Raw genomic sequence first — 15,521 nt, 5'->3', positions numbered from 1 at the left:
TACTCAAAACTTACAATGATCAATTCATATTTTTTTTTTTTTTTTACAAACACAGATCTATCGGGTATAAACTGTCCTCTCTAACATTCTCTCTCCTCCTAAAACTTAAATAATTTCATTATGCATCCTCAACTGCAATCTTTCCACTTCCTCTCTCTCTTCAAATATCTCTCAGTTCTCATCTCATTTTCTCAGGCAACGAATCTGCAAACACTTTTGCTTCATTGGGTTCCGTAAAAAATCTATTTTTACTCTCAGGAACAAAAACCTTTAACACTGCTGGGTACCTTAAAACAAATGTGTAACCTTTTTTCCATAGCACATATTTAACAGCATTAAATTCTTTTCTTTTTTCCCAACAAATCAAAACTTGTATCAGGGTAAAAGAAAATCTTATTATCATTAAAAATCAATGGTAGTTATCTCTCCTTCACTTGCTTCGCAGCCAGCTCCAAAATCTTCACCCTCACTTCATATCAAAGCAACTTGACCAGGATCGAACGTGGCTTCTGATCTGGCTGTGGCTTAGGTCGTAATGCTCAATGAGCTCTTTCAATCTCAATATCTCCTTGAAACTCAGTTACCCCCAAAGCTTGTGGAATCCAACATTGTAAAAATCTCTTCATATCTTGCCTTAAGTCCAACAATTTTTATATTATTTCTTCTACTAAAATTTTCTAACATATTAATTTTTTGAGTTAATTGTTTTTAAGTTGAATCTGCCTCAGGTTGAACCTTCTTCATTTGCTATTTAACATGATGAATTTCAAATTCATTATCTTTAATTTTTCCATCCATCACTTCAAATTTTTGTTCCATTTGAGACAACATTCTCTCCACCTTCTTTGTAGAACCCTTATTTTCAATTATACCCTCATTACAATTTTTTAACTGCCATTGTTAACTGTAACAAAGCTTGCTGGAAAGAATCCAAATACTTATTCATTTCAGTTGTAAATTGTATTCTTTATTTTCTCCAGTTTTTTGGCCAAAACTGTGTTCAACATACATTTCTTCTTCTTCCTGCTCCTTGATCACTGAAGCTGGAGGCTTCGTGAGCTTTTTTTAAAGTTGCCTCTTTTTTTTGTGCTCTGTGCGTGCATGACTCCTTGTGCGTGCGCAGTATCACTTTTTAACCCTTGGCAGTCGGCCATTGTCAGGGGGAGACCTTGTATAGCAATGTCCAAGGTCTCCCCAGCTCCAGGTCTGTCACCACAGGCTCTCAGGCTTCCTAAGAGCTCCAGGATCCTTCTTCGAGGTAGGCCTCTCTTCTTTATCAGCTTGTTTTTCTTGTTCACGCTCTTGAAAAGTAACAGTCAGTTAATCTTTCTTAGGAGGCATTGTTTATTGTTCCGAAGGTATTTCGATAGCTTCCTCTTCTATTTTCTTGCAGTCAGTTCAGGCTCCTTAAGTCTTTTTAAAAACTTTTTCATACAGAGCAGAGAATTCAAATCTACCTCCACGTCATCACGTGGCATGCCCTAATCACCCCCCAACTCTTCATTAGAAGGAATATCAAGAGGTCTCCATTTCCTCATCAACAATTCAGCCTTCAAGTAATATTCACAAGCCATTTCTTTAATCTCCTGTTCACTTACTGCTTTGTCCCTTAAGTCAATAAGATCTGTATCTGTCCACTGTTGCTGAATTAACTCTTTTCTTGACAAAGAGAAATCCTTACTCTCTCAATTACCCTGCTCTTTCAAAACTATTTCAGAAGCACTGGCAAGTCTCTTCCTCAGCTCTCATCATTTTTTTGATAAAGATCTTGTAACAACACAAGCAGGATACATCTCACAATCCTCTTCAACCTCATCCTTACCAGGCCGATTTGTTAACCTCAAAATTGACCCCACTTTTTTTTTGAAGACTTTATTTAAAATTTTATAACATGAATACAATAGAGAATTACATTTAAAGAAAAAAAAATTAAAATGGTATGATTACATTACATCAGAAAACTACACAAAATAACCCCCCCCCCGTTAATTGTAACACAATATTAGTAATCTAACTTAAAATTAGTCCAGCCCTCCCCCCCAAGATAAAGAGTGAAGAGTTAATAAAATTAACATTATATATGGAAAAAAAATACCCACTTACAAAAAAATAGATAAAACTTAACCTAAAAAAATTTCTAACAACAAAATTTTTTTTATCAATACTAAAATATCATGCTTAAACATATATGCATATAATTAGCAATTATATAAGTTAACATTTTTAACTTATAAAAAGACATCCTATCCTGAATTGAAAAAGATATCCTTTCCATAGTCAAACAAAATTTCATCTCCAAATACCACTTATCTAAAGTTAATATATTTTTATCTTTCCAAGTAAGTGCTATACATTTCTTAGCCATGACTAAAGCTAAATAGATAAAGGAAATCTGATAATCCTCTAAACCTAAATCAATTAATGATTGCATGTTCCCTAATAAAAATATATCGGGATCTATTACAAGATGGATATTATATAAACTGTTAAAAATAGATTGAATACCTTTCCAAAACTGTTGCAATCGATCACAAAGCCAAACAGTATGCAAAAAAGTATTGGCCGTCTGATCACATCGAAAACAAGAATCCAACTTACTAAGACCAAATTTTTTTAATTTCTCCGGCGTTAAATATAGCTGATGAATAAAATTATAATTAATCATCGCTAGTCTAACGTTAATTAATTTCCGAATACTATTCTGACAAATTTCCATCCAAGCTTCTTCAGCTATTTTATGTCCTAAATCTTTTTCCCATTTCAACTTATCTTTATCCCAGTCTTTTTTACTATCAATTTCTTGAAAAATACAATACAAATCAGATCTATATCCCTTTTTTGGTATTGGAAGTACATATTCTCCAAAACTAGATTCAGGTAATAAAATCATATGTCGACCACATAACTGTTTTACAAAAGATCTTAATTGATAATATACAAATATAGAATTTCCACTAATACCATATTTCCTTTGTAATTCGTCAAAGGAACAAAAACAACCCTCAGAAAAACAATCAGATAAATTTTTTATTCCCTTCTTTTCCCATTGTTTCAAAGTGGCATTGGAGACCGTAAAAGGAACAAGTTGATTATTATATAATGGCAATCTTCCAGAATATATATTTTTAAGTCCCAATTTTTTAAGTTTACTTGTCCATAAATTCAATAAATGTTTCAATATTGGCACATCATAAGTTCGTAGTAAATTTTTATTCCATCGAAACAAAAACTCAAGAGGAAATTTTTCTATAATAACCGCCATTTCTATCTTTACCCAACTAGGTGGGTCAACCATATTCATTAATGCACTAAGAATTTTAAATTGAGCTGCTTCGTAATAATGCTGAAAATTCGGTAATCTTAAACCTCCAAATTAAAAATCCCACATCAATTTTCTCATTCCTACTCTCGGAAATTTTCCCTTCCATAAGAATTCTCTAATCGCTTTATATAAGTCCTTAAAAAAACTTTTTTTTTAAAATAAGGAATTGATTGAAACAGATATTGTATTCTAGGAAAAATATTCATTTTTATGGTATTAATCCTAAAATTGACCCCACTTTATCCTCTTCCAAATCATTCCCTATTAAAAATTAGACACCCTACATGGGTAACTTTGGAATTACTCCTACTACAACAGGTCCTTTAACTAATTCTGTATTCAGCACAATGTTGTGAAGAGATATTGACTCTACCTCACCTCCAATACCTTCTTGTATCTCTAAGAATTTTAACTGGAACCTGTGATTCTCCCTCCTTTACTGAAACCAAGTCCTCTGACACTAAAAGTTTGAAAACATCCATGACACCCTTACCAGGTTTGGAACATCTGCTCTCTTTAAATTCAACTGTCTGAATACATGCTTCTGGTAAAACCTCCTTTTCTCGTCTCTTTTTCAATATCAGAGAATTCGCAATAACCTGACCAGGTTTCTTACAAAAATGACATACAAATCCAGAAGTTCTGTCCTTTTCCACCTTTTTTTTAAAACTTTAATTAAGATTTTATAACATGAATAACATATAGGATTACATTAAAAAAATTAAGAATAAAATTACAATACAATATCAGTAATCTAAATAAACTATACCCTCCCCAATAATTATTACACATTAATAACCCAACTCAAATTAGTCCAACCCCCCCTTTCCCCCCAAAATAAAGAGTGAAGAATTAATAAAGTTAATAATATATGTGAGAAAAAAACACACTTACAAAAAAAACAAAAACATAACCGATTAAAATACTAACAAAAAGAAAAGTAATTAATACTAAGATATCAGACTTAAAAAAACATATTTAAATCAAACTTAAATGCATATATTTAACAAACGGAGTTAAGATGAAACATATATTTAACTCAAACTTAATATAAAAAATTAGTAAAGTTAGTAACATTATCTATCAAAAATTCTTAAATAATAATCAATTCTAAAAAAAATTGTAGCATAAAAAAAAGATGAAAAAAAACTTTCTCTATAGATATAAACCTTCACCAAATATCAACTAACTTCACATCTATTATCATATTAGTCACATAAACCATCATCTTAAAACAAAATTCAAACCTCATTAAGCATTGTACAATTCAATTTTAGTACTCTTCCACCATTTACAAAATTCAAGCCTCATTAAGAATTGTACAATTCAATTTATAACTTTCACCATTGTTCCCTTCGTTCTATAACTAAAATAGCAAAATAATATACACCAGAATTACCACTCCTTTCACCTTAAAGTTAAAGAAAAAATATTTAAAAAAACTTATCCATCCCATTCACATTTAAATTTCAGATATTCCTTATCTACTGTATAAACTTTACAAAAAAAACCACATTAATTTTTAGTTTTTTAAACAATCAAATACTTTCTTATGCTTTTTTTTATAAACACAAAAAAAACCCTTCACTCTTTAATCTAATAATACAAAAAAAGGAAAAAAAACGGGTAGGAGGTTAAAAATACCCCCTCCCGTCTAAACCGCGCAATGCGGTAACTCCTGCTTCCTCTGCATAACCAAAGGATCTTCTGTTCCTTCCTTCATTCTGGTTGCCTTCCTTGTAGTATGACTGCATGTGGAAACCCCAGCCACAGCCTCTCCAGCAATGACTGTGGGCTTATTTTAATATTTATGAAAAATTTGGACATATGTGTGATGGGAGTGGAATGGAGGATATGGATTGGGTGAAACTGGGCAGATATAGTTTGGTTCAGACTTAACAGGCCAAACACCCTATTTTCAATGCTGTCTGTTCTATGGTTCTAATATTATTATGGAGCCCTAATTTGTAGGAATTTTACACCTGCAATGCACAATACTGCCCCGGACAACAACAAATTTCATGACCTGCTCAATGACAATAAACCTGATTCTGACAGACACTCACTGTTCACTATACGACAGACAGGAAGAGAAGATACTGAGGACCACAGTGGACAAACTGTCAGGCCCACAAGTCAAGTCACAGACCCACAAGGGAATGGCAGAGAGCAAGGACCAGCTCGTTTGATGGAATCACCGTCTTCTCCAAGTCCACATTCAATCTGCAAACCACAAGAGAAGCCGATCAGATTACCTCTCATCTCCTGCAAGTACAGGCCAACCCCACCAGTTCAGGCCTTGACCTCACGCTCCAATTTTCAGACAGTAAGGAAACACTGTAGATGCTGGAAACCCCAAATAAAGACAGAAACTGCTGGGTATTTTCAGTTGCTCAGGAAGTGTCTGTGGAGAGAGGGGCATGAGAGGATAAGAAATAGGAGCAAGAGTAGGCCATGTGGCCCATCGAGCCTCCTCCACTGTTCAACAAGATCACGTCTGATCTGATGATCGGCTCATCTGCATCAACCTGCCTTTTCCCCCATGTCCCTTAATTCCACTAGTCCAGTCAAAGTCCAAAATTCCGGACTTCAAGGAAACAACTCCCTCCGTCAGTTCGACTGCTGCCGCCCTCCTCCCCAAGGCCGCCCTCACCCCCCGGAAGCAGCGGCTTCACCTCAGGGGAACGCGGCACGGACATCGGCTGGGCCCCGAACACTGGGTGCTGCCACACCCTGCCCATCCCGAGCAAGTCTCACCTCCAACTCCAGGCTCAGGCCGTGGCATCTCCGTGAACCCGCCCGTTGCTGAGGAAACGATGCTCAGGGACGCTCACGAGCTCTGTCACGTGACCGAATTGCCTCAGAGGAGCGGCAGGGACCGGGGAAGCAAATTTTCATTGGAACCGGGAACAAAGGGGAATAAAGCAGCGAAGGGTGAGGGGAATAAATAAAGAAGGGAAACGGGAGTGTGGGATAAAACTGGCCCGAAATGGGGAGAATAGACGGTCAGAGTTCATGTTGAGGGTTTTCACAGGAAAACGGTGCCGAAAGTGAGCGGTGAAGCTGCGCTCAGTGAGTGTCGGGCGGGCGGGCTCTGGGCTCAGTGATGGACAATAAGGAGAGAGCAGATTGAGAAAGAGGGTTTAGCATCATCCTGCTCAAACGTTGGTTCGGACACAGCTGGAGATGTTGGCGATGGAATCCGATTTCCGCGCTCCCTCCCTCCCTCCCTCCATCATGTTCCTGCGGCTTCAGTGGACCGGCTCCCTTTCAAACGGACCCGCGTCTCCTCTCCCCGATCCGGTTGAGCTCCCTGTCGCCCCACCTTCCGCACAGCGACAGCAGCGCCCGGGCCAGAGGGGAGCATTAATCTCCAGTGTGGAAGCAATAAATGGGAACCTTTCCAACAGCCCTAACTCCACATTGGATGAGAACTCAGATCAATGACGGATCTTCACTCACATGGTTCCAATTCTGTTCAATAAGGAAGCTCACGTTCACCAAGTCCAGACAGATGACAGAGCTCGGCCCCTTTAAGGAAGGCGGGACAGGGGGCGTCCCACGTGGTGACGTCATCACGTTGGACGGCAAGATGACGCGGTGCTGCAGCCCATTAAGGTCCATTCCAGACGTGCGCAGTCGTGTCCCTCTGACAGGCTCCGGTCGGGGATCGAAGACGATTCAGAACCGGGCTCCGGGAGCAGAGCGCAGCACCGGCTCCCGTGGTCCCACGACTTGCAACGCCCGGCGAGAGGACGCTTCTCCCCGGATCCCGGCCTTAGTCCCAGCCTCGGTGTTGATTTAACCCGCGGCCCAGCTCCCTGGGACCCTCCATCGTGCTGAGACCGCGCTGTAGGGCCTGGGGTTGGACTGCATTGATTTATCTTCTTGTCACATCTTCTGGTCCCCACAGCGATGAACCCGTTTCAATGCCCCGACTGCGGGAAGAACTTTAAAAGGCTGAGTAACTTTACAAAACACCAGCGGGTCCACACTGGGGAAAAGCCGTTCACCTGCCCCGAGTGCAGTAAAGGCTTCACCATCTCCTCCAAGTTGAAGAGTCACTTGCTGGTCCACACCGGGGAAAAGCCGTTCACCTGCCCCGAGTGCAGTAAAGGCTTCACCACTTCCTCTCTGCTGAAGAGGCACCTGCTGGTCCACAGCGGGGAAAAGCCGTTTACCTGCCCCGAGTGCAGCAAGGGATTCACCAGGTCCGCCAACCTGTGGATTCACTGTCGGATCCACACTGGTGAGAGGCCCTTCACTTGCCCCGAGTGCAAGAAGGCCTTCAACAGCTTGTCGAACCTCAAGGAACACCTGCTGATCCACAGCGGAGAAAAGCCGTTCACTTGCCCCGAGTGCAGCAAAAGCTTCACCTTCCCCTCCAAGCTGAAGAGGCATCTGCTGGTCCACACCGGAGAAAAGCCATTTACCTGCCCTGAGTGCTGCAAGGGGTTCGCCAGGTCCTGCAACCTGCAGAAACACAGGCGGCTCCACACTTGTGAGAGGCCCTTTACGTGCCCCGAGTGCAAGAAGGCCTTCAGCAACTTGTCCATTCTCAAGGCCCACCTGCAGATTCACAGCGGGGAAAAGTTGTTCACCTGCCCTGAGTGCAGCAAAGGCTTCACCTTCTCCTCCAAGCTGAAGAGGCACCTGTTGGTTCACACGGAGGAAAAGCCGTTTACCTGCCCCGAGTGCAGCCAAGAGCTTCGCCAGGTCCGCCGACCTGCGGATTCACACCGGTGAGAGGCCCTTTACCTGCCCCGAGTGCAAGAAGGCCTTCAATAGGTTGTCGATCCTCAAGGTACACCTGTGGATCCACACTTGCGAAGTGCCGTTAATCTGCCCCGATTGCGAGAAGACCTTCATTGACCTATCTAGACTTGCAGTACACCAGCGGGTCCACACTAGGGAGAGGCCCTTCGCCTGCCCCAAGGGCAGCAAATACTTATTCTCTGCTGACCTGCAGAACCATCTACTGTTCCACACCAGGGAAAAATCATTTACCTGCCCCGAGTTCACCAGGTGCAAAAACCTGTGGATTCACCAGTGGATCCACACCGGGGAGAGGCCTTTCACCTGCCCTGAGTTTGGCAAAAGCTTCACCGTCTCCTCCATGCTGGAGATGCACCCGTTGGTCCACACTGAAGAAAAGCCATTCACCTGTCCCGAGTGCAAGAAGGCCTTCAGCAACTTGTCCATTCTCAAGGCCCATCTGCAGATCCACACTGGGGAAAAGTTGTTTTCCTGCCCCGAGTACAGCAAAGGCTTCACCTTCTCCTCCAAGCTGAAGAGACACCTGTTGGTCCTCATGGAGGAAAAGCTGTTTACCTGGCCCGAATGCAGCCAAGAAGTTCGCCAAGTCCGGCGACCTGCGGATTCACACCGGTGAGAGGCCCTTTACTTGCCCCGAGTGCAAGAAGGCCTTCAATAGGTTGTCGATCCTCAAGGTACACCTGTGGATCCACACTTGGGAAAATCCATTAATCTGCCCTGATTGTGAGACCTTCATTGACATATCTAGACTTGCAGTACACTGGCAGGTCCACACTAGGGAGAGGCCCTTCGTCTGCCCCAAGGGCAGCAAATTCTGCTGACCTGCAGAACCATCTGCTGTTCCACACCAGGGAAAAGTCATTTACCTGCCATGAGTTCACCAGGTGCAATGACCTGTGGATTCACCAGCGGATCCATACCGGGGAGAGGCCTTTCACCTGCCCTAAGTGTGGCAAAAACTTCACCGTTTCCTCCATCATGCTGAAGATGCACCCGTTGGTCCACACCGAGGAAAAGCCGTTCACCTGTCCCAAGTGCAGCAAGGAGTTCTCCAGGTCCAACAGTTTGCAGATACACCAGTGGATCCACACTGGGGAAAGACCCTACACCTGCTTCAAATGCGGCAAGATGGACATCCTGCTGAAACACCAGCTAGTTCACACATAAAGTTTGCAGAGTGTGGAATATTGAAAGATCATTCAGACTTCTGGCTGGCGGCCGCATGGGGTCAGTTGCAGTGGTCCTGCCAGCTTTCAAACATTTCTCACTCAATCATCTTTAATCAAAGTGGCTAAAATTTATCCCCTTCATTATTTAATATCATTGCCTTTGGAGATGACGACTACTAGAGGAGCTAAAACAGCAAAAAATGGTAAAGAAGATACGACCCCGTTGACTTCAGACTCTGTCTCAGACATGTTGGAAAAAACAATCACAGGAGATAACACGAAAAATAACCGCAGAAGGTCAATGAGAGATTAATTCTAAGCTTGAGAAGGTTTTATAAATGATTTCAGCAATTGAAGACCATTTAGAAACTGGAGGATGGTTTGAAGTCTGTCAATGACCATGTAGATTAGGGGTCTCCAAAGTGGAAGAGGCTGACCTGCCAGAAACCTTCGTGCACCGCCATTCAACTTCCCTTTCATCCCGCATGCACCTGCAGGCACTTTGAGCATCTCCATCACATTTCCCCTTCAATGCGTATGTGCCATCTGGACACACACGGCCTGTGGACCCTGGGACGCTGCATTTAACAAGTAAGTGCCCTGTCTGCCCCTTAGTTTGTCCTCTATTTTGGGATGTAGGATTTACACCCCCAAATGGAGGACAAATTAACATCCAGCTCGAGGTGGCCTAAAACTAGATGTCTGGCCATCCTACCCAGCTTCCCCTCCTGTCCAGCCCCCCTGATCCCCCTCCCCAGTCCAGCACCGTGATTCCATGCCTGGGGATCGATGAGGGACCACGTAGTCCCCGAAGGGGGTTGAAGGTCAAGAAAGTTTGGGGACCATGGTATAGATAAGCTAGAAACTCTATGTGATCTAATGCCTGTCTCGAACTCCCATGTTAGCTAGGAAGGAGGTTGATTTGAGAGCAGAAATGGACACCACAATACTGACTTCTTCTCAAATCTACTCATGGAGGGGTTTGGAAGAGATTTTTGCTGCTAAGCCTGAGCTCGCCAGAGCACGTCGGTCTCTGGTTCCCAAATCAACCTTGGAACATCGTTCACGTTCATTTTCATTATTGCCAAGAAAAAGAGTTGTGTTATTCATGAAACTTGTCTGTAAAAATTTGAATGATCAGGGTCAATAAATTAGATTTGTGAAAGATTTTTGCCATGAAATTATAGAGATATGGATTTCGACCTGGTTTGTTGTATCCATTTCATCTGCTGATCACCTTGGAAGATGGCCACAATAAAAATGGGTTGAATCTGGAAGCACCTATTTCTTAATATTGGGTGTTAGTATACAGAATTTGGTTCTTTTATTCTATTTTGATAATCTAATTGGCCGTCTTTCATGGGTAGAAATGGAATTGAAGATTACTAAAACTACCATGTTGGCAACTCTCGGGTTTTTTTTATCCTCTTTATATAAACTAACTGATAATCAGACATAGTTTCAGAATATGGGCACGATTTAGAAATTTTTTGGATTTCAGAGCTTTTCTCTTGCCAGCCCTATTGTATCTAATCATCTTTTCAACCTTCTTTGCAAGATACTGTCATTTATAACTGGCATAGATTGGGTATTAAATGTTTTAAAGGCCTTTTTATTCAACACAATTTTGCTTCCTTTGAACAATTGGTGGTAAAATTAAACTTACCAAACACTCATTTTGTTAGATGTTTACAAGTTAGACATTTTGTACAATCTCAGATCCCTGACTTTCACCGAATCCCTGAAGCAAACATCCTAGATATACTTTTTGATTTACAACTTACTCATAAAGGTTTAATATCTCATTAATAAGAAATTTCTTGATTAGTTAAACTCGAGAAGGATTGGTGACAGGATTTGAAGCTTTTATTTTGGGATGAAGTTTGGGACTCTATTTGGAATCTGATTAATACGACCTCCTTTAGTGTACGACCCTGTTTTCTTCATTGAAACTTTTAGTTCTGTGCTGTCCATCTCCAGGGTTGTTATGACCTGACTTCTACATGTCAGCTTTGAACCTTGCTCAGTGGGACGCTTCTGGATTGGAAGGGTTTCTGTTTTTCTCTTGAATTTGACAATACAATATATAATTGTCCTGTTCAATTGTGTATAATGGAAACATCAACAAACTATGTTACGAACAGAAAAAAGGTTGTAAATTATGGATCTGATTTACAATTTATGTCTGTTAGTGATGTATGGAATATTTTATTTAGTTTATGTAGTTTTTAATGATCCTATTGAATTGTACCCTTGTGGTTTGTACAAGTCTTGTGACAGATTATGTTATATTTTATTATATATAGATGTTTTAAAGGAGATCAATTGTACAGGTTTTTTTTTAAGTGTTGGTCGCATGCAAACACTTCAAAACTGTTCTCCTTTAAAATGCTGGAGCTCTGTTCAAGCCAGACAGGCCTTGCTCCGAGTGCCTTTGCAAAAACGTTGAAGAATGTCTTTTGGGACTTCACTAATAGATTGTTGTTTTGGAAAACAACAGATGAAAGAACTCTGAGGATGAGGCTTGAAGCTGGAGTCTGTCTGAGTGCAGGTTGCTGGTCTAAAAGGGTCATGTGGTTTTGCAAGCAGTGAGAGTCAAACAGACTTTTCTCAGTGAGAGAGAAAGAGAATTCAGTTCTACAGTTCAGCAGCAACAGATGACACTGTAGTATATTTAACCCATCCTGAAGAATCAATAAAGAGGTTACATACCAAAATGAAAGAATATGGGGTGATTTCAGGGTACAAAGTTAACACTGAAAAAAGTGAAGTGATGTCAATGAATATGGAAAAGCATATACAATGCAAAAAAGAATCCCCTTTTAAATGGCAGGTTCAGGCAATATGCTATTTAGGCATCAGAATAAATAATAATTTAAATCATTTGTTTAAATTAAACTACCAGCCATGAATGAAAAAATACAGGAAGATTTGGAGAAATTGAAAGACTTGCCAATAACTCTAATAGGGAGAGTAAACTGTATCAAAATGAATATATTGCCACAGTTGTAATACTTGTTTCAAATGCTACCTATTCCAGTAACATGGGATTTTTTTTCAAAAATTACATTGATAAGAAAATTTCTATGGAAAGGTAAGAAACCAAGAAAAGTCTTGGAAAAGCTGATAGGGATATATAAACAAGGGTGATTGCAGTTGCCAAATTTTAAAAACTCTCGAGCTGCCCAATTAAGATTCTTGTTGGATTTTTATAAGATAAAAGTCAGCCTGGCTGAGGATAAACTAGGGGAAAGTGTCTCAGAACATGTACTTTACAAGTGGAATGAGAAGTAAGTGCAATATCACCATCTACCAATAGTACACCATATATTAAAAATACATTTAGAGCGAAAGTTAACAAACTATCAAATACCAAATATATTGCATCAACAAAACCAAGGTGACTTCACCTTTTACAATGAATAACATATATTTTAAGGAATGGTCCAGAAAAGGAATTACAAGAATAAAAACCTAATAACATTTGAACAGCTAAAAGATATATATGGAATATCGCATGGTTCAACATTTCAATACTATCAATTAAAAATCTATTTAAAAGAAAAACTGGGAATGATCTAAGGTTGCCAGAGGTAGTAGCTTTGAATATATAATCATGGACACTATGATAATGTGACAGAATATATAGAAATATTTTTGGTAGATAAATTGGGAAAAGTTGCATACAAAACCTTTAGAACAGATCTTATTTGAAATACTGAAGAATTCATATCCACAGTGACTTCACAGAACTGTGAAGAATGACTCAGGAGACTTCACAAGTAGGTATTAATTGTCTGATATTGTGGAATGAATGGACTGTTGTCTTTAAAGCAACAGCAAGAGACATGGTGTCTGCAGATACCTTTTTGCAGAGTTTTCAAGAGTGCTCAGAGAGAGGTCACTGATGAGTTCTTGTTTACCTAAAAACAACAGATGAGCTAGAAGACTGACTCCTATTGTTTGATGGAGAAGGTCAGGTGGTTTTTGCAAGCAGTCTCTGAGTGAGTCTCAGAGTCAGAGAGAAGAGAGAGAGAGTCAGAAAGCTGTGACAAGCGGCAGAAGCTGCTGGAACTGAAACAGAAGCTCCAGCGTGGAGGATGGCAGAAAGTACTGGCTGTCTGATGTTTCACTTGGAATAAGAGAAACAGAAATGAACTCTAATGACCTGAAAGAAAGAGATTATCATCTGGAGAACCCTGATGGGGCAAGTTTAGTCATCAAGACACTGAAGTGACTGAGGGAAGTATATCAGTTGTGGACATCCTGGAACAACACACCTCTCTGCAAACCTACAAGAACCTTCTTGAGCAGTAACCATTTACCTTTCGAGCACCAAAGCCTGGTGAACTTTATACATTGCAACCAGTGAACTTGGAAGAATGAGAAGTGAAATTGCACTGTGAACCAAAGAACTTTTCTAAACTTACACATATATCACATACACGTGCTTAGAATTAGAAGGGGGGCTAGGTTAGGTTAAATAAGTTAATACTAATATACAAGTTAAAGTTTGTTTCTATTTTCATGTTTAGAGATAATTAAAAGCAACTTTTGTTTAAGTAACCATTTGTCTTGGTGAATTTCTATTGCTGCTGGGTTTTGGAGTCCTTTGGGCACGTAACAATAATTAAAAAGTTTATTACAATTATGTAATTCCAAGACAAAGGAAATGATGAGACAACATATGGAGCCAAATGCAGTTGGGAAAATGGTTTAAACAGACAAATAAATAATGAAACCTGGAAGGAATTTGTGTGGGCACAATGACAAATACAATAAATGCCTGGTAATGAATGATACAGCTTCACAGACTGTATGTTACACCTCAAAAATTAAAAGAATGGAACCCAACAATATCTGATAAATGTTTTCACTGTAAACAAGAAATTGGTACAATGGTACATTCAACTTGGACATGTACAAAAGTGAAACCATTTTGAGAGGATTTAAATTCAATACTAGATCAAATTACAAAAAAAACAAGATCGCAAAAGACCCAGAAATTTTTCAGTTGAGCAGTATAAAGGACAAAGAGTTAAAATTAAATTTAAACAGATCTCAAAAACAATGTATTAAGATTGCATTAGTGGCAGCTAAAAAATGCATAATGTTAACTTGGAAAATGGAAACACCCCTGAAAATACAGTGGGAGCTCACAGAAATGAACAAATGTATCCATTAGAGAAAATTACATAATTTAAGAGACAATTTCACACAATATGAACTAATTTTGGACCCATATATAAACCTTATTGGTAACTTAACCTTGGGCCTCCTACTCTTAACTCATAATGAGAAAAAGAGTGTATGTTAGGAAAAAATGAAACACAATATTTAAAAGACAAGCACCTTTTTGCTTTTCTTTACTGTGACAATATATAAATTTTTTTTGGGAGATAAATTGGGAAAGGTTAGAGTAGGTTACATACACACACTTTAGAACAGATCTTATTTGAAATACTGGAGACTCCAGAGTGACTTTACAGAAACTGTGAAGAATACCCATAGAGACTTCACAATTAGGTATTAATTGGACTGACATTGTGGAATGAATGGACTATAGTCTTTAAAGCAAAAGCAGAGACATGGTGGCTCCTCACATTTTTGCAAGAATTTTGAAGAGTGCTCGAGAGAGGTCATTGATGAGTTCTTGTTTACCTAAAAACAGCAGATGAACCAGAAAACTGACTCCTATTGTTTGATGGAGAAGTTCAGATGGTTTTTGCAAGCAGTTTCTGATGGTGCGTCAGAGAGAGAGAGAGACTCAGAGTGTGTGTGAGAAAGAGCTGGGACAAGCCGCAGAAGCTTGCTGGAACTGAAAAAGAAGCTACAGAGTGGAATGTTTCACTCAGAATAAGAGAAAGGAACTCTGTGGTAACCTGAAAGAAAGGTCGTCATCTGGAGAACCCTGATGGGGCAAGTTTCATCAGCAAGACATTGAAGTGACTGAGGGAAGTACCTCAGTTGTGGATGTCCTGGAACAACACATCTCTCTCTATAAAACCTACAAGAACCTTCCTGAACAGCAGCCATTTACCTTTCAAGCCCAAAAGCCGGGTGAACTTTATAGATGTTAAATTCTGTGCACAGTATAAGAATTGCCTGCAATCAGTGAACCTGGAGGAATGAGAAGTGAGATTGGACTGTGAACCAAAGAACTTTTCTAAACTTATCCCACACATTACATACATGTGCACTTAAAATTAGAAGGGGCTAAGTTAAGTTAAGTTAAAAAGAAGTTAAGATAAAGT

At 39.8% G+C, this 15,521-nt stretch overlaps 2 protein-coding genes across 2 annotated transcripts; both read left to right on the top strand.

Moving 5' to 3' along the window:
- The first annotated feature begins 6,913 nt into the window (after nucleotides 1-6,913).
- Nucleotides 6,914-8,169, top strand: LOC138764576 (gastrula zinc finger protein XlCGF57.1-like). The gene has a single exon (XM_069940684.1). It carries the CDS (start codon nucleotides 7,238-7,240, stop codon nucleotides 8,066-8,068), a length of 831 nt encoding a protein of 276 aa, XP_069796785.1. The 5' UTR covers nucleotides 6,914-7,237; the 3' UTR covers nucleotides 8,069-8,169.
- Nucleotides 8,170-8,447: 278 nt separating this feature from the next.
- LOC138765468 (gastrula zinc finger protein xLCGF3.1-like) lies at nucleotides 8,448-9,265 on the top strand. Its single transcript, XM_069942507.1, has 2 exons — nucleotides 8,448-8,710; nucleotides 8,827-9,265. The coding sequence occupies exons 1-2, from the start codon at nucleotides 8,448-8,450 to the stop codon at nucleotides 9,263-9,265; spliced, it is 702 nt and encodes a 233-aa protein (XP_069798608.1).
- Nucleotides 9,266-15,521: the final 6,256 nt, after the last annotated feature.

The sequence above is a fragment of the Narcine bancroftii genome, chromosome 5, assembly GCF_036971445.1.
Source record: "Narcine bancroftii isolate sNarBan1 chromosome 5, sNarBan1.hap1, whole genome shotgun sequence".
In the NCBI taxonomy this organism is placed as follows: domain Eukaryota; kingdom Metazoa; phylum Chordata; class Chondrichthyes; order Torpediniformes; family Narcinidae; genus Narcine; species Narcine bancroftii.
Note: the sequence above shows the minus strand (reverse complement) of the source record. Positions and strands in the feature narration are given on the sequence as shown.

Excerpts from the sequence above, each read along its gene's own strand:
- LOC138765468 (XM_069942507.1), top strand. The coding sequence starts at position 8,448 with ATGCACCCGTTGGTCCACACTGAAGAAAAGCCATTCACCTGTCCCGAG. Across the intron at positions 8,711-8,826 it reads CGACCTGCGGATTCACACCG|ACCTTCATTGACATATCTAG; the intron begins GTGAGAGGCCCT and ends CCTGATTGTGAG.
- LOC138764576 (XM_069940684.1), top strand. The coding sequence starts at position 7,238 with ATGAACCCGTTTCAATGCCCCGACTGCGGGAAGAACTTTAAAAGGCTG.